At 39.8% G+C, this 22327-nt stretch overlaps 1 protein-coding gene across 1 annotated transcript in view; it reads right to left on the bottom strand.

Annotated features, from left to right (window-relative positions):
* Positions 1–535: 535 nt before the first annotated feature.
* kitlga (kit ligand a) overlaps positions 536–22327 on the bottom strand; it is a 44032-nt gene continuing 22240 nt past the window's right edge. The window contains exons 2-10 of the mRNA XM_088298998.1: positions 15352–15462; positions 14283–14339; positions 13492–13644; positions 12764–12941; positions 10532–10591; positions 9193–9290; positions 8910–9019; positions 8767–8816; positions 536–7447 (exon numbers count right to left, since the gene is read on the bottom strand). Coding sequence (XP_088155124.1) covers positions 8786–8816; positions 8910–9019; positions 9193–9290; positions 10532–10591; positions 12764–12941; positions 13492–13644; positions 14283–14339; positions 15352–15462 — 798 coding nt within the window. The 3' untranslated portion in view covers positions 536–7447; positions 8767–8785. The remainder of the gene's footprint in view (positions 7448–8766; positions 8817–8909; positions 9020–9192; positions 9291–10531; positions 10592–12763; positions 12942–13491; positions 13645–14282; positions 14340–15351; positions 15463–22327) is intronic.

Below are 22327 nucleotides of genomic sequence, written 5' to 3'. Positions count from 1 at the left end.
AGCGGAGGTGCAATTACACTTTATTGTAGTACGGCGGGAAAAAAAAGCATGTTCCCCAGGGTCACATGCGTCGCCCTCAGCATCGCACCGCGCTCCCCAGGGGGGCCGGCCCCATGATTTGAGAAGCACTGGCCTCGTGTCAGGTGTGTAATTAGACATGACTTGGAGTGTGACTGGTTCATTTTGATGACAACCACAGCCACAGTTCAAGTCGGTCACTCTCACTTGATGACTGAGATTTTTTTATCAAATTTTTTTAAACGGAGTTGTACAGGTTGCGGATCACATTCATGGCAGGATCTCACCAATTTTGGGGGATCCCTGACATCCTTATGCCCCCAAATCCTTTTCCACAGAGCCCCTTCTAGAGTCACCGCACCCTCATTTTACCCCTGGATCGTTTTGTGTTGCTAATATGTCACAGTCTTCTCTGGCATGTAACTTATGAGCCTTCACGTAAAAACTCAAAAGTATTTTGGCCCCGAGCAAATGTCTGAATGGGGTGTGTTCGTGAACGTTTGGAAAGAGACATGAGTCAGGATACATGTACTTTATTCATATTGTATGTATGCTTGTTTACATTTATACAAAAATACAGAATACAGTAGAGTTCTCACCCAGAGTAGCAGCTGGGCATTCATCATCATCTTAATAATAATAATAGTAATAATAATAATATCAATATCTGCCTTTTTTTTGTGGGCCTACCAGACTTATTTTGTCTGGATGTTTTGATTGTCCCACTGTGATATATTAAAAAAAAAAAAAATGGACAACAGAATTTAGGAGGCGGGCAAAAGTGCACCACCACCATGTTTTCATTCATTCACAGCTTTCATCAAAAGTCAACATGTGGGGGGGAAAGGTAAGATCTGTTGCAGGGAGGCGCGAGAAAAAAAAAAAAAAAAAGGGGGGCTAAACTGTTGCAGTAGCATTTCGGGAACCGTGCGGGATGAATGAGCTCCAAATGTACATCAAAAAGCAAACAGGTGAATTACAAAGGTGAGCAAGGAATGCAGTCATTGACAATTTTGCAGATTGTGTTGAACTAATTGACCATGAATCCTCCTGTTATGATGCGGGTCAAACTGACCCATATTAAAATTTATCACTCCAGAAAAGAAATGGAATCAAAATTCCTTGGCCTTTATTCCTGGTCATTTTTTTTCTATTAATTAATTTTTTTGTTCGACATGCACGTTTCGGGTCAAATTGACCCATTGTAAATTTTAAGACTCAAGACAAAAATACTCTAAAAAAAATGTTTTGAAACAGTATAAAACTTCTTGGTCTGGCCATGTTTGTCATCATTTTGTATTTTAGATTTTTTCGAGCGTATGCGGCGGGTCATAGTGACCCATTGTTAAATTTAAGACGTATCCATCCATCCATTATTCTCACATTCCCATTGCAACACGTGGACAACTACCTCCTTTATTGTACTTTCTGCTACCAAAATAAGATACAACAACTTTTATTAGGGGAACTATGAACGTGACTGCACTAAATGTATCACTAGCAACTATTTTTAAGACTAAATGTTTTATTTTTTTAAATGTGGAGTGGGGGGATTCTACAGACGGTCTTGTTCATGGTAATTTTTGATTCATTCTTTCAAATAAAAAAAATGACCCAATGTACGACTCAAGATGAATATTAAAAAAAAAAATTGAGATAAAATTTCCCCCGCTAACTTCTTGTTAAAAAATTATATTAGATAATCATGCACTTGCTGTGGTCATATGGACCCATTGTAAAGGTAAATAACTCGAGACAAATGTGCAGAAAATGTAAACAAAAAAAAAAGGCTTTTTTTTCTTATGCTGTTAAAAATGGTTTATGTTGCCGGTCAAATGAACCCCTTGTAATGGTTAAAAATCAAAAGACATGAACATATTTGTGGGTCATATTGAACCATCATTACGTTTATAACTCCAAAAAAAAAAAAAAAGACTTTTGATGACTTTGCTTTCTGTCCTTTTTTTTTTTTTTAAACAAGCAATGTTGCAGGTCAACGTGACCTTTTCAAAAGTTTTTGATTGTTCCGTTTTTATTGATGGTTAAATATACACTTGCTTTGGCTCAAGTTGACCCATTGTAAAGTTCTCGGTCTGTTTCTACGGTTAAAAATGCAAGGGTATCGCATTGACCCACAAACATATTTGATGTAGTCAAGAAAGTAACATAAGAGGAGCGTTAATCACAATCACGCAGCCGAAAACCTGATCAGCGTCTGTCCAATCGAACAAAAGGCACAAGGGGACTTCCATTCGAGTCATTCAACGAGAACTTGATCCATTTGATTACAGTGTGGATGATGTTGGTCGAAGCAAGAAAGCAACTGATTGCGATTAAATGCAACGCTTATATTGTATTGCAAATAATACAGAGTAGGAATGAATCTTAAATCAACTGCAGGCTGACGTTTTGACAATACTTGAGACTAACATGGACAATTTTCAGTTTAATTATTATTATTAAAATAATTTTCCGGTTCCGGCGCCGCGCGAGTGGCTGCCTGTTCACAGCAGCGTGGCTCACTATTGAGCCTTTTTCATGTGTTTTTTCCCTTTACCCTGTTTTATTTTATTTTTACCTCATCTCAGCAATGGACATCCAACTTGCGGTGGTTTTACTGCTGTTGGGGGCTGTTTTTTGCGCGATCGTGTCCGGAGACAAAACTCGGAGCTACGGATCGATCGTGTACTCAAGAGATCAGCTGTTAGCACTCCGTGCTAACCCCGCGTCGGCTCCCGGAGCGAGACCCGATATGCCCCGCGAGCTGAGGAGGAAGAGACGGGGATGTCGTGCGGGGGCTAAACGCCAGGCAAGGAGGAGACGATGCAACCCCGTCCTCCCGTCCGTTATTATGGGGAATGTTAGATCTCTCCCCAACAAAATGGACGAGCTAACAGCGCTAACCCGGCACGAGAGGATTGTCCGGGAGGCTAGCTTGCTGGTGTTCACGGAGTCGTGGCTAACAGAGCTAACGCCGGACGCCGTCGTGGAATTGGATGGCTTCCAAATACTACACGCGGACAGGACACTGGAGAGCGGTAAGAGAAAAGGGGGAGGGCTGGCTGTGTTTGTTAATGATAGATGGTGTAACCCTGGGCACATAACTGTTAAGGATCAACTTTGCAGTCGGGACATTGAGCTGATAGTTGTTAGCATGCGTCCGGTCTATTTACCGCGAGAGTTCAGTCATGTGATCGCGGTGGCGGCGTACGTGCCTCCCTCTGCTAACGGTGAGACAGCCTGTGATGTACTGACTGAAGCTGTGAGCAGGCTACAAACACAGCACCCAAATCCCCTGCTCCTTATCTCTGGTGACTTCAATCATGCTTCTCCTTCCTCCTCTCTGCCTTCATTCGCACAATATGTAACCTGCCACACCAGAGACAATAAAATATTGGACCTTTTCTATGCCAACACCAAGGAGGCGTACACATCACTGCCCCTCCCCCCGCCGGGCAAAGCTGACCACAACTTGGTTGCTCTCCTGCCTGTGTACAAACCTCTGGTCCGCAGGCAGCCAGCTGTGACACGCACAGTTCAGCGATGGTCCGGAAAAGCCGAGGAGGCCTTAAAGGACTGTTTCAACACAACTGTGCTTTCTACACCATCCAGCCCGCCTTATTGGGAGACAAGCTAGAGCAGACAGGAGTGCCCCACATCCTCATCACATGGGTCCACGACTACCTCACAAACCGGCCACAGTACGTGAGGACACAGGACTGTGTGTCTGACGTGCTCCTCTGCAGCACGGGAGCGCCGCAGGGAACTGTGCTGGCTCCCTTCCTGTTCACCCTCTACACCTCGGACTACAAATACAATTCCACAACCTGTCACCTGCAGAAGTTCTCTGATGACTCTGCGATTGTCGGCCTCATCACTGACGATGACGATCGGGAGTACAGAGGGGTTACGCAGGGGTTCGTGGACTGGTGTCAGCAGAACCGCCTCCAAATCAACGCTGGGAAATCCAAAGAGCTGGTGGTGGATTTCCGCAAGCGTCGGCACTCTCCACCTGCACCAGTGAATATCCAGGGAACAGACGTTGAGAGGGTCTCAACTTACAAGTACCTGGGTGTTCATCTGAACAATAAACTGGACTGGAGCGACAACACAGACGCTCTCTATAGGAAGGGTCAGAGCAGACTCTTCCTACTCAGGAGGCTGAGGTCCTTTGGCGTTCGGGGAACACTCCTCAGGAACTTCTATGACTCTGTGGTTTCATCAGTCATCTTCTATGGAGTGGTCTCCTGGGCAGGAGGCATCTCGGGCCGGGACAAAAAGAGACTGGAAAAACTAGTGAGGAGGGCCAGCTCTGTCCTGGGCTGCTCCCTGGACTCTGTGGACTCAGTGGGGGGCAGGAGGATGACGGCAAAACTGTCATCAATGCTGGACAACCCAGGCCACCCACTCAATGACACTCTGAGAACACTCCACAGCTCCTTCAGTGATAGACTTTTACGCCCTCGCTGTACCAAAGAGAGATTTCGCCGCTCCTTCCTGCCGACTGCTGTCAGACTTTTTAACAAGAACATTGGGTCAGGCCTACAAACGGGAGGGCATTAGTGCAATTGTGCAGTCCTAGGATGCAATATACACTACTACTGTACTTTCAGCCAATGGTGTACTTAAATATTGACCAATGATGTATTTTGTTTACCATTTCAGTATTCTTATTACAGTACTTCTATCACTGCAGTATTTCTACCATTGCACGACGTTCACTATTACAGTACTTTTATCATTGCAGTATTTTTCTATCATTTCAGTACTCTTACCATTACAGTACTTTTATAATTGCAATATTTTTATCATTGCAGTATTTTTAATCATTCAGTAGTTTTTATCATTACAGCGTTTCCCCCTCTGTATAATGGACAGACATTAGGAGTGTTTCCTTACACTTAGATACGTTTATACTGTGTATATTTGCATGCTTTTTATGAATGTCTGCTGCTAATGTTATACATTAACGGCTACATTACGCCGCCGACTCTGTGTGTTCTATATCTTTGCTGCTATAACACCTCAAATTTCCCCTTTGTGGGACTAATAAAGGACATCTTTATCTTTATTTGTATTTTTTTTCAATTAAAAAAATCATTTATTTTAAATTAAAGTCAAATTTAGTTAGGTAATAACACTTTCATGTAATCGTTTGATGACTTGGACAGATTAAACATTTAAAAATTTGAACATAAAATGTCACACAGCAATTTTAAATAACATTTAAATGTCTTTTTTTTTGGTTGTTCTTTTTTTTTAATTTTTTTTTTTTAATTAAAGTAAACCCAGTACCTGACACTATCATAGTCCGTTCAAGTGGTATTTAATATTTCAACTTTTGGATTTTTAAATAAAAAAAATATTTTCAAATTTATTTACACTTGGAATAAAGTCACTAAATATATTAAATAGTTAATATTTGTATGTTTTGACAATACTTGATAGCATCATGGACAATTGTATTTTTTTTTAAACCTTTCAAATTAATAAAATGTAATTGAGCATTTTACAATTTTAATTTTGTGAACATTTAAGTTAAAAAAAAGTCATATTTTTATTGGTTTTCACAAAGAGTTGTCATGCTAAAAACATTTGATTTTCCAATTCAAATTCACTTTTAGTCCACATCAGCCAAGCGTAATCAATATTTTATGCACATACTTTCTGGTCTTTGTCAGTATTTTCCATTAAATGTTTAGATTGAATTATTTGTTTTTTTTATTATTCTTAACTCAAATTAAGGCCATTAATCACTATTTAATAGTGTTTTTTTTCCTTAAAATTATTTAAATAAAATCATTTGGTAATGTTTTGAATATATTTTTCCAATGTTTCATCATGTTCATCGAGCACATTTTGAGGCCAGTAATTGTCTCCAAAAAATTGAAGTGAGTGTAGCATCTGTTAAGCATGCGCGCATGTTCCTGATGATGACTAATATTTGTCGCTTTAGTCACATCAAAGACATGCGGAGAAGTGGAAGAAAATGGACGGCTGGATGAAAACATCTGCTCTTTGTTAGCCACAAAGCAGCCTTCCAGAGTGGACATTTTATAGAGTTAGCCTCCACTGGCGCTACGCTAATTGACGCCGCTTTTTGACTTTGACGTGAATCAGATTTGATTTGAGACAGTATGGCCAAATTAAAAAAAGTGCGCATGGCTTTTTTTTTCTTCTTTTTTGTTTTTTTTTTACAGGCATGTCATTAGGCTATGCTAGGCTAAAAGCACTAATGAGCATTAGTGGCTCCTTTCTTTGCATTCTTATGTCACCTTACATAGTTAGCATAGCAGCTAGCGTGTTTGAATACAGTGGAACCTCCAAATCCGAGGCCTCAGTCCAGTGAGCATTAAACTACAAGCAAAGAAGAATCTAACCAGGAAGGGAAGACTCCAGATTGTCTTGACAGCAAAAACTGGCTGCTGTCGTCACATTTTTTATCATCACACCTTTTGTTGGATTGACAGTCGTTACCTTCTTTGAACACTTCAAAGATTGCTAATAATGCAAATTAATATATTGATGTACAATTAGTAAAGCTTTTACAGTGGCTATAGTTTGACCCTGGTAAAGATCATTTACATTATTTTCTATGGGCATTATTTATTTATTTATTTATTTTTACAGTTGTATGATAGTGAAGAATGTTTAAAAAAAAATCTAGACAAGATAATTTGGATTATTTCTTAAGGAGGATCAATGAAGAAAAATAACAATGGTGTTTTATAACAGTAGGAAATGTTTAAAAAAATATTTTACCGGTTATTTGATTATTTTTTTTTCCCTTCCAACAAGTGTTTTGAAGGTTCCACTGTATATGAATTTGTTCCTTTTCCCTAATGTATGTATGCAACGTTTACCGTCTTTTCCCGCCCTGTGCCCTAACCCAGCAGTTCGCTAACCACTCCGGGGAATGTGTGTATAACGCAAAGGTGCTTCTGGAGTGTAGCAATAAATAAATAGAGCGCACAAGCCCCACAAGGAGACTAAAATGGAGATGATGGTCTTGTGGAATGTGGAGGAAGAGTGCGGGATATCCAGTGAGTGGAGGTAGCAGGGGGGGGGGGGTGGGGGGGGATGTCATCGGCATGGTCACAATCCGGCATTCTCTTCTTCTTGTTTAAAGTTTGTGAGGATGCATCAAGTCCGGGAGAAGAAAAACTGGGGGAAGCAGATTCTTAAAGGAACATCAGTCTTTTTTTTTTTTTCTTGTTTTTCTTACTCCACAATGAATGAACCCAGTCTTAAAGCAAAAAAAGGAAAAGCGTATCCATACAGTAGAAGGGTTGACGGTGGTTGGTGCGACCAGACATGGTCAAATGGTGGTTTCTGGTGGCGCTCGTAGCAGAGAGGAAGCAGTCCTTTTGTTCTTTATTTTGTTTCTTTCAATCACCTCTGTGGTAACTCCTCTGTGGAATGTCATCGCCTGGAGAGTCACAGCCACATGCATGCACACACACACACACACACACACACACACAAAGAAAGACGTGAGGTCAAAGTCATTAGACTCCTATAAATCCAGTTGCATTGGTTAAAATAACCTTATTTACCATAAAAGTTATAAACGATTAAAATGAGTCTCCCAATCAATCAAATTTGCCTTGAATCAAATCAATATTATTTTTAATCCAATTAAAAATGTGCTGGTGCATTGCTGTTAATAGATGAACAGTTGTGTTTGTGTGTGTGTTGGAATAAGTCAACCATGAACTTTTCAGAAATTGCAGAAATTCAAATATGACTAACATTTAAAAATTAAGATGACCAGAAATCTTCCAAAAGCTGTGCAGGTCAAAGCAAGGCTATTACCAAAAACACGAAAGTTTCGCTTGTTCAAATAAGTTCTTGTTCTGGTTTAAACCAAAAGTTGCTCAAATAAGAATATCGTAAAATAAAAAAAATATATATTAAAATAAAATAAAAAAGTTTTGGTCGACATCAGAAAACCGCAACGCCCTCAAATTGTGCAGGTTAAATTGAGACTATAAAACTAAAAGCCTCCTACAAATTGTGCAGGTTAAATTAAGTTTACGAATCTCGTACAAATTGCAAAAGACTACCGTTGAACCCTCAAAACGAAACTGTTTAAAAGATTTCAGTAAGTCTAATTAAACAACAAAATTTAGTTGTGTTGGTTAGAATAAAACTAGAGAACTCTTTAAATAGCATAAATCACAAATCTCTGAAAAGTCACATGAGTTAAATATTACAAAACTCTATCTTCAGGTTGAGATAAGATGACCATAAATTCCATAAAGGTTGCACGATTAAAATGGGGCTATCATGAATCCCCTCAAAATTGCACAGCATCCAATGACACAAGCGTAATTCACCCAAAATAGGTTTCTCATATTTTTTTTTCGTTACTATTTAATTCATTTTCACTTTTGTTTTTTAAATACGGTCATTTTAATTTGTTTTTAGAGAAAGTTTGTTTTAGTAGAAATGTATTAGTTTTAATTTTTAATAACGTGGAGTTATTAATTGTCAACTAGAAGATAAAAAAAACAACAAAGGTCACAAAGTATTGTGCAATAATAATAGGACATTTGTGCTACAAATATAGTTAATATTAGTTGTTTTAAAAATGGTATATGGTCCTTCAGTTTCTTTCTTTATTTATTTTTTTAAATAAAAAAAATTTTCATTTAGTTAACGGAAATATTTTTTTCCAATTTTTCACTGACGATTATGACCCAAAAGTGAAAAAAATGATGCAAATACTGGAAGAAAATCTCTTACCAGCTGAAGTAGTTGTTCATCACACAGTTTCAATCATGTTCAACTTGTTTCTGGAATGCAAGAACAGAAAAATACAGTGTCAGATGGGACGGGAAAAATAATCGGGATCAGCTATTTCTTGACAAACAAGAAAGAAAACCTACTTTTCTGTAGTTTGGGAATCTAGCGGGGGTGCGCTCTCTTCTGTTCCCGTGAAGAGAACGCCTTCTCCGGGACTCTGCGGTAGATCTCGGCTGTTCCGTCGCAATCTGAGCTGCTCGGGGGAGGGCGGCAAATCATTTTTAATGCTTCCACAACACCTTCAACAACACATTGACAGTGATTTGAAAGCCCGCCGTGATTTTCCAGTAAATTCCAGGCAACGATAAAAGTGCCGTAGGTGGCTAATAAAAAAAAAAAAAAAAAAAAGTGACGAGCGTGACTCACCTTCCATACGAGCAGAAGGATGACAGCCAGGAACGGAATGAAGAGTAAAGACAAAAGACTTCGCTCCACAACCTCCGGAAGCAGACGCGCTTCTTGATCTGTACGTCATCAACATCAAAGATGTCAACAAAATTCGCATCATGATCATCAACGGCAAAAATTGCACTGACAACAAAATGAACATTGGCAACAATGCAATCAAACGCAAAATCTGAAAAATTAAGGAAATCAAAACTAACCCCGGCTTGAAACCCAAACTTGAAAAACCGAAACCAACATTGTAACTTTACCCTTGTTTGAAACCCTACTTGGACTCAAAACCCTAATTTTAGACCTTACACCTAAAAGTACTATTACAAAAACGTGTCCGGTAGTATTACAAAAATAAATAGCAGTAACAAGGGGAAAAATCCATTTCCAACTAATCTCTTGGTATGTTGTCATAGACGAAACAAACATGGTGAATTAGCATGGACCTGTTATGCTGCATGCAAATGGAATAAGATGCCAACAGAAGTAAAGTCGGCCCCAGGTGTAAATGCTTTCAAATCCTGGTTAAAAACTTTGCTCCCCCCAAGCCTATAAAGGTTTTTCAAGCATTTCTAAAAATCTCTCTCTCTCTCTCTCCCTCTCCAGCCATCCATCCATTATTTGTTCCGCTTCTCCTCACTAGGGTCACAGGGGTGCTGGAGCCTATCCCAGCTGTCTTCGGGCAGTAGTCGGGGGACACCCTGAACTGGTTAGCACGATGGCCTCACAGTGCAGAGGTCGTGGGGTCGATTCCGGCTCCGGTCTTCCTGTGGGGAGTTTGCATATTCTCCCCGTGCCTGCGTGGGTTTTCTCCGGGTACTCCAGTTTCCTCGCACATTCCAAAAACATGCGTGGGAGGTTGATTGGACACTCTAAATTGTCCCCAGGTGTGAGTGTGAGAGCGGATGGTTGTTCGTCTACGTGTGCCCTCTGATTGGTTGGCAACCAGTTCAGGGTGGACCCCGCCTACTGCCCGAAGATAGCTGAGATAGGCTCTAGCACCCCCCACGACTCTCATGAGGAGTAGATATTGGATGGATGGATATCCGTCTCAAGTCACATGAAAAGTTTGAAAATGGAGAGGGCTACGGTAATTCGTCGGGTTCAGGACAATAAACCCAATTCCTCGGTGGAGGAATTTCAAAGCAAAGCGACGGCACCAAATGTTCCCTCAAAATCTGTCACGCACACACCAGCTGGACTGGTTTCGCAGCTATGCGCTAACAAGTCACACACGCACGCACACACTTCAAACACTCAAACATGCAGGCTTGACGTGGGAAGAACGCAAGTGAATGAGAACACGTACGTGTTTGGCAGTCTGTGGACGCGTCGCACTCTGAGCTTTTGCTGCTGGACGACGGTAATCCTAAAACAAGCACGGAGGAGAAACATTCATAGATTTAGGTTTCATATTTACACAAGTGCTTTAAGGCAATGGTACCCAACCAGTCGGGTTAGGCCTGGTACCGGTCCATTGGCCACTTCGGACCGGGCCACGGTGGGCCTCACAGATGGAAAAAAAAAAATACTAGCAGTACTTCCGGTTTATTTATTATTCAAGACTGAAAAATATTTTATTTTGAAAAGTTATCAGATTCTCTGACTCTTGTCGACGAAATTTCCCCAAGTTGCCGGTCCGCAAAAGTTAAGGACATGTATGAAGCGGTGTGCGGCAGAAAAAACATTGGGGCCGACTGCTTTAAGGTACAAGCTTACTGAGTTTCACACTTGCAACTCAAGGCACTCGTATGCCAAATCATCTTTTCTTATTAAAATGAATGTAAATGCCATTAATCTGTTCCAGCCTCCCGCATAAATGACGAATATTTTATATTGTGTCTTCTCAGAAGAAAAATAATAAATTGGCCAGACTGATTGGCCAGGAAGTGACTCATTAGGCCACGCCCCTTAAAGACACATACAGCACTACAGCTTGACCCACTTGTTAATTTACATTTTTGCTTATTTACTTATTTTATTATTTATTCATATTTGTTTTTGTACAATACAAGTGTAATTTTTCTTTTCTGGGTGGTTTCCGGCAAAGCTGGAACACATCAACGGCATTTCAGTTCATTTCAGTGGGGGGAAAGTGATTTGAAAATTAATTGATTGTCAAGCTCGGTCACTGTGAACTTGTCAGGGGTTAGTAAAACAAAAATGTGCATTTTACTCCAACAGCGACCCATAAATAGTCAAATCTGAGACGTGGGTCAATTTGTACGTAGTCAAATAGGATCTGTTCCCCTGTGATGTGAATTATCTCTCGATGGACGCCTTCTACGAAATGAATATACGAAGCGAGGTGGCGTCAGGTGTGAAAATTGTGACACATTTTTAGCGTTTGTGTTTGACGCCGTGGTGCGAGGAATACTTGCGTGGACAACTGAAACGTCAACATTTGATTTGGCTGAGACAAAAGTTCCAGTTCCTAAAATAACTTTCCCACAGAGCCCGAGAAGCAGTTGTTCAGAGTTCAACTCAAAATGTTCTGGAAAAATATGCCTCAAAAAGTCAAATACAAGTCAAATGAAGGATGATGATGATAGAAAATAGCAACAGAAATCAGCTCAGTGGGCGGTTGGCCCTTTAGCTTCCCTGTGTGTGTATGATGCCACAACAAATGTGAAGAAAACATAAAACTGAATGTAAAAAATAAAGTCATAATATTCTTTTTAAAATTTATAATGAAAATTTATCAATTTAAAAAAATGTTGTAAATTACATAATGTGAAAATTGGTTAAAAATAAAAGTTAAGTAAAAACAATTTAATGGCGTGGAAACAGATCCCATAACAATAAAGTTGTAAAATAAAATGAAGTTTTGAAAAATATGGTTGCGTGACTGGAGATTTATGAGAATATCCTGTTACAGAAAAAAATAAATGTTTCAAAAAAGAAACAGCTATTGAAAAACAGTAATTTTACAAGCATAACTAAAAAAAAATTCTAAAATTGTCATCTCGTAAGAATAAAGTTCATAAAGTTATAAAACAGAAATTAATGTTCTGAAAATAAAGTCTCAATGTACCAAAAATAAATTATTTTAAGAGACTAAAGTCATAAGAGCTGCATTAAAAAAAAGTAACGTTACTGAAGTGTACTGGCATAACATTTGAAATAAAAATAATAATGTAGGGAAAATAATGATAATGTTGAGCAAATATATTATTTTCATAAGTTGTAATATTACAAAATAATTTACTGTTATGGGAAAAGATGCAGTATTAAAACACGTTAAAATATTATGAAAACAAATGATAAGAATAAAGTCATAATGCAATATTTTATATATATAAAATGAAAAAAAAATATTATGAGATTTTATGAGCTAAACAGCTATATTATTACCCGGATTCTGACCCCACGACCTCTGCACTGTGAGGCGGACGTGCTAACCGCTATATTACAAAATAATTTGAAATGTTAGTAGAATAAATGTGTTACTTATATTCATCTATCGGGGGGGGTGACTTTACGGGGGAAAAGTTATGTAACAAGAATATGATGGGAATATTATAGATGAGTGTGCACAGACCTTTTAAATATTGTTCTGTTTGCGTGTATGGCGTAGTGGGGCAGGGAGGAGGCTCGCAGTCGTCCGAGTCGTCTCTGTGCTGCGCGCTGGCCAAGAAGTCGGACACAAACTCAAAGTATTGCTCGGTGGGCCACCGCTCCTCTCGATAGTGGCACTCAAAGTCGTACATGACCGCCTCCTGCAAAGAACAATCCGGAAAACACACTCAAAGCAAGGCCACTAACCAATGTTCATGGAATGTTCGATTTGAAATAAAAACAAATTCAAATTCCAAAATTATAATCCACGAACACACGCTCATACCAGCACAGATGCGGTCTTTTGTACTTTCCTCTTTCCTCCACTATTTCCCCAAAACAATTTGAAATGTGGACTCATCAGACCACAGCGCACTATTCTGCTTCACGGCAGTCCAACTCAGATGAGCTCAAGCTCAGAGAAGCTGGTGATATTTCTGGGGCTGTTTTATATCCGAATTTATTTATCATATGACTTACGCGATGCATGGTCGAGTTTTAAATTGCATTTGTGGATGGAACGACAAACTGTGCTGTTTATGTGCACATTCTCAAAGTCTTGATATGATGGACCATAGATGAGGAAATTCCTTGAAATTTATATGTTGAGACTTGAATTGTTGGACTATAAATGAAACGTCTCGTCTTTGAAGTGAATTTAACTGCATTATAGGTGGAAAAGGATTTTCAATTTGAATGAACAATTCTTACCACGGAGCCCATGTTTAGCCGTAGCTCTTGGAGCATTTGTATAAATATACTAATGTCTTTTCTGTTGGATGAAATGTTGCCAAACTTGTGCGCTAAGTCTTGTAAACTCTCCTCCAGGTAGAAGACGTTGAGCTTTACCCAGCACATCCCACCCTGAAAATACAAAAAAAAAACAAAAACATTTTAACATTTCTTAGTGTTAATACTTTATTGTGATGCCATTGCAAATTTTCAACACAGCATTATGTCTTAGCTTGCTAACATCGCAACTTTTATAATACAACATAATTCACGCGACATTAAAACTGTTCGTGCAGCATCACTACATTTTTCCGTAATATTACAACTTTATTTTTATTACGTTAAAACTGTTATTAAAACTCAACTTTTACGACTGCTCTCTTAACAATACAACTTTTTAACAATACCATCCATACAATTGTGTTTGAGATATTGCAGCTTTGTGCTTATAATAATGCATTTATTATTATTTTTTTTTACAGCTTTCTTCTTGTAACGTTCCAACATTTATGGGCAATGTTATCACTTTGTTCTCATAGCATTACATACAGAGTTGTTTTCTTAATTGTTTTTTTCTCTCTTATGACCTGTAATGCTTTTGTGGAATATTCATGCATCGTTCCAACTTTTTTTTTTTTTGTGCCACCCTTTGCATATGATGTGAATTTTTTCGATGCGTTTGGGATTACGTATGCATCACGCACATGCAAAATTTGACACAAAGCTGCTTGCAAACGGTTTCGCTGAGGGGGGGGGGAGAAAAATCTTACCTCTTCTTTCGGAACGTAATGTACAGGAATTTTGTAGTCTTTGGGAATATTGTGTTTCTGTGGAAAGAGAACAAAATCCGAGCAATGTGAAGGCTCTCATACAAACGGTGCAAACATAATTGCAAACGCAGTGTACAAGCCAGTCGAGTAAGCTTCTTTGAAGGAACAATTATCAATGCCTCTGTGAACCTAATTACTGTGCTAATTACGTTGAGGCTCGGTGACTCTTAAAGGAAGAGCGCACAATAACATCCAGATGTTCTTTGTCTCCTCAAAGAGAGATTGTCAACCCACTCTTCTCACTGGCTCTCATTGACGGCAGTTAGTGCGTAGGTTTTTTTGTTTTTAAATCTTTTTTAAAAATGTAATTTCACAAAGGTAATGTTCGGGAATTGTGGGCAAAGTTGGAATTTTCCAGAAAATTGTCAAATTATTAGGGAAAAAAATTTAAGAGAAAAAAAGTCATTTACGTAAAGAAAAAAGTCCCAATAGAAATAAGTTGTTTGTTTCCTTGAGTAATGTTACATTTTGGGGAAAAATGTTGTGGCAGGAGTAAGTCATAATCATTAAAGGTCAAGCTGTAATTTTGCATGGAAAAAAAGTCATAAAACTATTTTTTAACCATCTAAAATATTTTCGTAACATTACCAAAAAGAAGTCAAAATATGAGAATAAAGTGGCATCTTAAATAAATAAATAAATAAATAAATAAATAACAAATTGCCACCCACTGGTGTAATCCTTTGAAAATATTGTCACAATATTGTTGAAAAAAAGTAAAGTTGCAATATGGAAAATAAATTTAAGGTGGGAAAATAAAGTGCTGAAATTGTGGGATAAATTTGCGATTAAAGTAATAATATCCACCCCAAAAAAGTTGTAATCCAATTAGAATGAAGTCACGATATTTGAAAAAAAATGTTTTTTAATTATTCCAATTAATTTGGAATAGTCGAAAAAATGACCAACATGGCAAAGGGGGGAGTTGCTTCCATATTACAAGTAGAATTTGGTAATATTGTGGAAAATCAAGTTGTGATGTCAACGTGAGAGTCGCTTTTGTTCTTACCAAAATCGAGAGTCTCGACACGTCATCTGTCACTGGGTTGACGTCAAATTTACTTGAATGCACCCCGAGCGTGATCAGCAGCAGTAAATGGACACAGACGCGTATCCGAATCTGACAGAAACACAAACGACAGCGAGTTAATAACAGCTTTGCGGGCACATGAGCTGGGAGTCCATTTCAAATATGCCACGAAGCTGCTATTTTTTGGAGTCGAAACAATCGAGGAAAATAAACAGATATTGTTTATACATACACAACAAAAATATAGGATAAAGTCGGATATAAATATTTCTGGAATAAAGTTGAAATATTACAGAACAAAGTTGGAATGCTTTTCAATGCATTGTGAAATCACCCGAAAATGTTCCATGATTAAAGTCAAAATATTTGGGGGGGGGAAAAAAGTCTTCCAAGTCAAACAAGTCAAAGTTTTGATGGACATCGAGCACAAAAAAGATCAAAGCAAAACTGCCAGATGGTTTCAAAGTGTACATGCACTTATCAGGCTCACATATTGTTTCGGCGCCACGTTGGCGCATTGCTGCTCACCAGATTTCAACTTTTTGCCACGACAACATTTAATAGTTACATAACTCCTTGATAAGTGGAGACCTTTTCGCTCAGACTTGCCCAAACCGCAATCTGATTTCAACAAACAATGTCACAAGACATCAGCATCTTCAAGCAAGACAAATTATCGTAATAATACATTTATTACACTACTACTTACTTGAAAATGACTGAAAATACCACATTGTGTACACAGAACCCAGTCAAGTGAGACGTTACGTTTTGGAATGGATTAGAAAATATGAAGTCTAAAGTAATTGTCATACCGTCACAATTGCTTTGAAAGCAAGCGCGAAGGAGTAGTGAGAGTGTGACATTAAACGTCACACATCCAGGATTGTGCAGTTGACTTTCTACTGCAATTCGATAGAAGCCGGAGTAGATTTGGGATTCATCAGCCTTCCACATAGAATCGAGCAGGCATGTGCAAAGAAACACCCAAAGTGATGCTCAAACACCTGACCATATGCGCTGGATGATAAAAAGTCCGCTACTGGTCTAGCACCATTTAAAAAAAAAAAAAAATGTATTCCGACATATTTAAAGAGTAAAAATGGCCCTGGTGTCTTCAATTACTCCCAAAACTATTTTGACGTCTGATGGACATTTTTTTATTGCCCACTAGCCCCCGCATTGCACCCCACTTCTCCTCCACTTCCCGTCACACAGAACTGAGGCTCCAATGGTGTCAAACATACGGCTCATGGGGCCACAACCAGCCCGCTAGGAGGTCCAATCCGAACCGCAGGATGAATTTTGGAAGGAAAGAAATGCATGAAAAAAAAATCTTTAGATTTTTTTTTGCAATCCTTTCATTTTTTTTTTTTAATGCAATACTTAAATTCTCCACTAAGGGACGCACTGTTTTAGTCAGAATAGAGAGGCGCGACTGTCAGAGGAATAGCAGAAGCGCCACTGAACGGCAGATGAAAATAGATGGAAGAAAATAGATGACAGCAAAAATGTCTGTTTGGAAAGAGAAAGGTAGATGCTGAGTGCAGAGTTTTCCCCCCAAAATGGACTGCTTCCTACTTCTACACAAAGGGGAATGAGAAACCCGCGTGCTTTGCGCGTCGGAAGGAATCTAATATGCACGGCCACTATGAAACATATCGTGGAGAAAAATACGCCTGAGAAGAGAGAAGATAAATGAATTGCTTGTGGGTCCGAGAAAATCGCGATCCGTTTTCGCATGCAACCGAGAGGTTAGTGCAGCTAAAGAAATAGCATTAGCATCAAAGCCAAATTCCGACGGTGCGTACGCTCCAACATGCATGTTGCCGAAAGCTGCACAACTTGTGTGTCCTGAGAAGCGACCAACATTCGTTTGTCAAGGAATGCTGTGGCAGGGAAGATTTCGGAAGTATTGGCAGATTTGGTCAGCGAGTTGAAACACAAAGGCAAGTCATTTCTTGCATTTTCTCTTGCAAGTGATGGGGGCGCTGACATTGTAGACATTGCTCAACCGGCCAGATTCAGGGTTGGGGTTAATGAGAAATTGACCGACACTGAGGAGTTCCTTTTGTGGAGAAAGGAAGGGAAGAAGGATGGAAGGATGAGAGTGGAGGGAATGAAAAGATTTAAAAAAAACTGGGGGCAAAGAAGAAAGGAGCAGTCAAAACGGATTTGTCAATATGATTCAGGAGGACAACAAAAGTATTTATTTTGAGCCTTTTTCTTTTATTTTACTCCTTTGTCATTTGTTCAAACCCTGTGGGCATTTGTAAAGCAAGTTGCTCGAGTTTGTCTTAAGAAATCTGAAGGTAGGCTATAGGTCATTTTGTTATTATTATTTGACTGGTCTGGGCCTAATTAGGCACGATGTGGCCCCTGACCTATTTTGAATTTGACACCCTTGTACTGAGCGGTAGCTGTCAGCCTGCAGCTCTCCTCTGACCTGCACCATCAGACAGGCAAGTAATAACAGTAACAACGTTTACGTGTGGACAAAACCCCTTTCATAAGCTGAATATTGGCAATATTCAGATTTTGAAAGGTCATACAAACGTGTAGAAAAAAAAACAAAAGACCGCAGCAGCTCTGGTGGGTCTTTCATAATCAACATTTAATGTACTTTCCATTATGGCTGCGGAAAAAAGTCGGCTAAGTCGACCAGGAAAAAAAATGTATGTCACAAAACTGCAATTCCTCATTTTAAAACCATAAATGCGATACCCGGAAGAATAAATTCGATACCCGGAACCAATGTTTGGCCGCTTCCGTGTTTCTGCGACGACATGAGTTGCTGACGGACACACTCTTCTAGCAACAAAAATGTCCATCTGAGGATGATGCTAGGGTTTGAGCTCACTTTAAATTAAAACGATAAAAAAAAAAGTTGTAAGTTGTTGCTAGGGTCACTTGCAGACGGAACCACGGCAACATTACGTGGCCGCCATGCGCTACGATGAGTTAAGGTAGGATGTTTTCATTTTGCACCTGACGCTTGTGTGAGCGCCCGTTTATTCCCGCTCAGCCCCCGCCCACACACAAACACACTAGCGCAGCTGACGTTAACAGGTGTCCTGAAATTCCTTCCTACCAATGCCTAGTGCGCATGCGCACTAGTTCACGAGGCGCAACGCGTGATCTCTCACGACATTGCGCGTGGTTAAACTTCTTTAGCTAACTTAGCTTAGCCTAGCTTACTCCAAGTTGTGTTCATTATTAAATCATGGTTCAGCAGCGATTGCGTGTGAGAGTTAGTGATGTGATTATTCAAGGAAATGTATATGGAAAATAATTAGATAGCAGGTCTGCGTGACAGATCTTTTTAGATATTTTATTTAGTCCAAAAGGCCAGCGGAGCAGCCATTAACGGCGAGAGGCTTGTGAAGCAAAATGATACACCAAACCATTTCTTATGCGAAAAACATTCTGAAAATGTTTACTTTGTAGTTAGTATCGTGTTCAAAAATCAAGTTTTGCCATCTTAAGTGTTACCTGAAGAGGCGTTTTTTTTTAAACCCAGAGGGAGTGCAGCCCTACATTCAACGTCTGCATTATTTGATCAGATATTTGTTATTTAATAAAACCCTACCCTGCAAAAAAAATGCTCCATAAAATAATTGAAGTTATTGATTATCAAATTTAAATTAAATTAGCGGCAGGTGTGAGACATGAAATATATAATGTTGCAACAACCTCCAAAGCAGGAAAATGCTACGGTCGTCTTCAATCCCCCATTGCCTGTCGTAACCATCCGCACAGATCAACGGTACAAGAAAAGAGCCAATTTCAATAGGCAGATTAAAACCATCTTCCGGAGGAGTCTCTAGTGCTTAACGCCTCATTGCCTGTTCTGTCTTTCTGCCATTTTTATTCACGCTTCTCACCGCTGTTACTACTTCTGAAGATGGAAGTGACTCATTCCGTGTCGATACTTTTCATGCAGAACAGCCAGATGGAAAAAAGGTCGGCGGAAAAAGTCGGCTTTGACATGAAGTGTGAAAGCGGCCCACTGAGAAATAAGTGTTTAGCCCTTTGCACTGTCGCGGTCCAGCCTCTGATACCAAGCAAAGAAATTTGTGGGCCGGTACTGTTGAGACGGAACAGCAACATGGAAATCTCCATTTTGTGCCAGGTCTTACCACAGCAATTCAAGCATCCCCCCCCCCGATACCACCCATGAAACCAGAAACCTTTTCTGGTTAGCTGCTTCTTATTAGTGTACCGGGGAAATAACTTGGAAAAGTCCCATTTCTTTTTACAGGCAGGTGTGAAAGGGGCTACATTCCCATACTCTTGCGGTCAAAGTCAACGAAGGCCTGTTGGATTGTTGGATATCTCTCAAAGATGTCTCAGAGATTATTCTTTGCTGTGGGGTGTGTTAAAAGGGATTTTTCTTTTCTCAATGATCTCCTGGGAAAAGTCATCAAGTGAGCCACCTCAAATCGATATCATGTTTCCCAATTAAGTCATTCCCTACCAGCCGAGCAAAAAAAAAAAAAAAAAGAAATTGACGCCTTTAGCCGTCAATGGCAGTAAATGAGTTAAGTTGTGGATGAGCTCGATTGTTTGCCAATGTACATTCTCACTGGCTGTCAGCCAATCACAGGGCAGATAGAGACGAGCAAGAATCTCCCCTCTCATTCATACCAATGCACAATTTAGTCTAGTATGTATTCTTCGGACGACTTTTTACATTCCCTGCGTACATTTGAAAACAGATATTGTCTACTGCTTAGTTTTGTTTCGGGCTTGATCAGATCCGAGGGTCATTGAAGATGACAGAAGATATTAGCCATCCGCAGCAAACTGTTTGATGTTGCCGGCTGCATTATTGTTGGTGAATGTGATTTTTGTCTTGAGCCAGGCAAAAAAAAAAACATGTAAAAAAACAACTCTTTATAATCTGAAAAAAAAACATTAACAAGTAATGTGTATTTTTTCCCCTCGATGTTTCATTGCCTAATTTAGCATTTGATTAATGATGATTATGTTAGTCAGTTCACAACATTAGCAAATTTATGGGAACATGTTGTTTTGATAGCCGTGTCCGGATGGTTTTCCTTCTCTTTCTTCGCAGCAGTCTGCAAGTTAATCGATCAAATCAAGCAAGCCTTTATTTATATAGCACTTTTCATACTTAAAAAAAAAAACAATGCAAGTGTTTCACAAAATAGACGCTGACCACTTAGCTTCATAAAAGAGGGCTACTAATTGTTTTCTTTTGGTCGCAAGGACAAGTAAAAAAATGTTTATACTGTTACTTAAATAAAAGAGTTGAATAAATACTTTCGCTTTTACCGCAGTCTTTTTTTTTTTTTTTAAATACAAGTTCCTCTACTTCTACTTACAAACTTTTGAGACCTTTCCTGAAAGGTCCACAGAGGAAGCCTGGAGCCAATAATTAGTCCCAAATCTCAGAACTGCAAGGCAGTAGTCCTAACCCACTCGTACACCTTGCTGCTTTAGGATTTATTCCTGGAATAAATTATCCAGAATAAATAGTTACAACATTTCCTGAACAAGCGTCCAAGCAGCAAGCGGTCTCACCCTCTCAGCAGGCTTCTTCCACATCAATGCAAGTCGACACTAAAAAGCTAACGGCTGTTTGGTGTCGTTCCATTTGCCAAGTATTTCCCGACCACCGGCGGTGGGGCTCCCCGAGGGCTCTTCGCATCCAGTGGGTTGCGACATGACATGAACGCTATCAGATGATGGCGAGTAACAGTGGGCGTGGCCTTCTCTATGCAAATATTGCTCAGTCACAGCGAAGTGCAGCGTGTTGAGGATCACGAGAGCATCCGCTCAGTGCCTAACGGCCGCCTGAAGCCTGCCTTGCCAAATGGGAAGTTTCGAGAGGAAAAAAATCATTTATCACCTTACGAAGCACATGAGTGAACTTCTTTGTTTGTGCAAGAGCACTTAAACTCTGCTCTAGTTCACATTGACGACAAACGTTTACAAAAGACGCATGCGAGGTTCAAGAAAGACTCGGGGCTCTTTGTTTTGTATTTATTTGCTGCGCTCGACAGTAAAAAAAAAAAAAACGCCTCGTTGATTTTCGTGCTGGTGCCAGCGAGGGCAATATTGTTTCCATTCTTTGTTTTGGACCCAAAAAATTACTGTCATGCACCTTATTTTGGAGTCAGCCAGTCCTCCCTCAAGTGCCTTAAACTGCTGCTCGTCTTTTAACTAGATCTCGGAAGACGGATCACATAACTTTAAATGGCCTCGCTCCAGGGTGTACCTCTCTGAGCTCCTCCACCCCTACGCACTTGCCCCTCCGTCTCAGGTCTGCGGACCACATGCAGCTGGAGGTGCCGAGGACTAAGCGCAGCCTGAGGGCGGATCGCACCTTTTTCTGTTGTCGGTCCTTGAGCTCCCATTGAATGTTAGGCAAGACGCTTCTCTGTCCACTTTGAACGACGCATTTTAATTCTTTAGCTTTCGACTTCGCATGAGAATGTCGCTGTTCTGCTGTTCTTCTGCTATCTCTTGTACATGCGTTTTAGTTTGTGGTCTAATTTCACGCTAATTTAGATTTATTTAATCTATCCATCCATTACCGGTTCCGCTTCTCCTCACAAGCGTCGCGGGGGTGCTGGAGCCTATCCTGGCTGTCTTCGGGCAGTTGTCGGGAAATTTATTTTATTTATTAATTAATTTATTACACCATCTGGAAAGCGCTTTGTCACAGCTCCAGCTGTTGTGAAATGCGCTAAATAGATAAAGTTGTATTATATTGTATTAGATATTTTTTTCATAATTGAGGCAACTTTCGTGCCCGCTTCGTTTGGCCTGTTTGAGAATTTGGCAGACATTGCAGGGTACCAAGGACATTTCCTCTGACTTCACCCAGCACGCTTAACAATTTGATAGATGGAAGTCGACGCCTGCTGGAGCTACGTCCAACTATTGCCGTTGGTTGTGGGACGCGATTTTGATTAATTTGATCGGC

The sequence above is a fragment of the Idiotropiscis lumnitzeri genome, chromosome 6 (genome assembly GCF_059441095.1).
Source record: "Idiotropiscis lumnitzeri isolate Australia: NSW breed Sydney's pygmy pipehorse chromosome 6, RoL_Ilum_1.0, whole genome shotgun sequence".
Classification (NCBI taxonomy): domain Eukaryota; kingdom Metazoa; phylum Chordata; class Actinopteri; order Syngnathiformes; family Syngnathidae; genus Idiotropiscis; species Idiotropiscis lumnitzeri.
The sequence above is the reverse complement of the archived record's forward strand: the minus strand, read 5'-3'. Positions and strand labels throughout refer to the sequence as shown.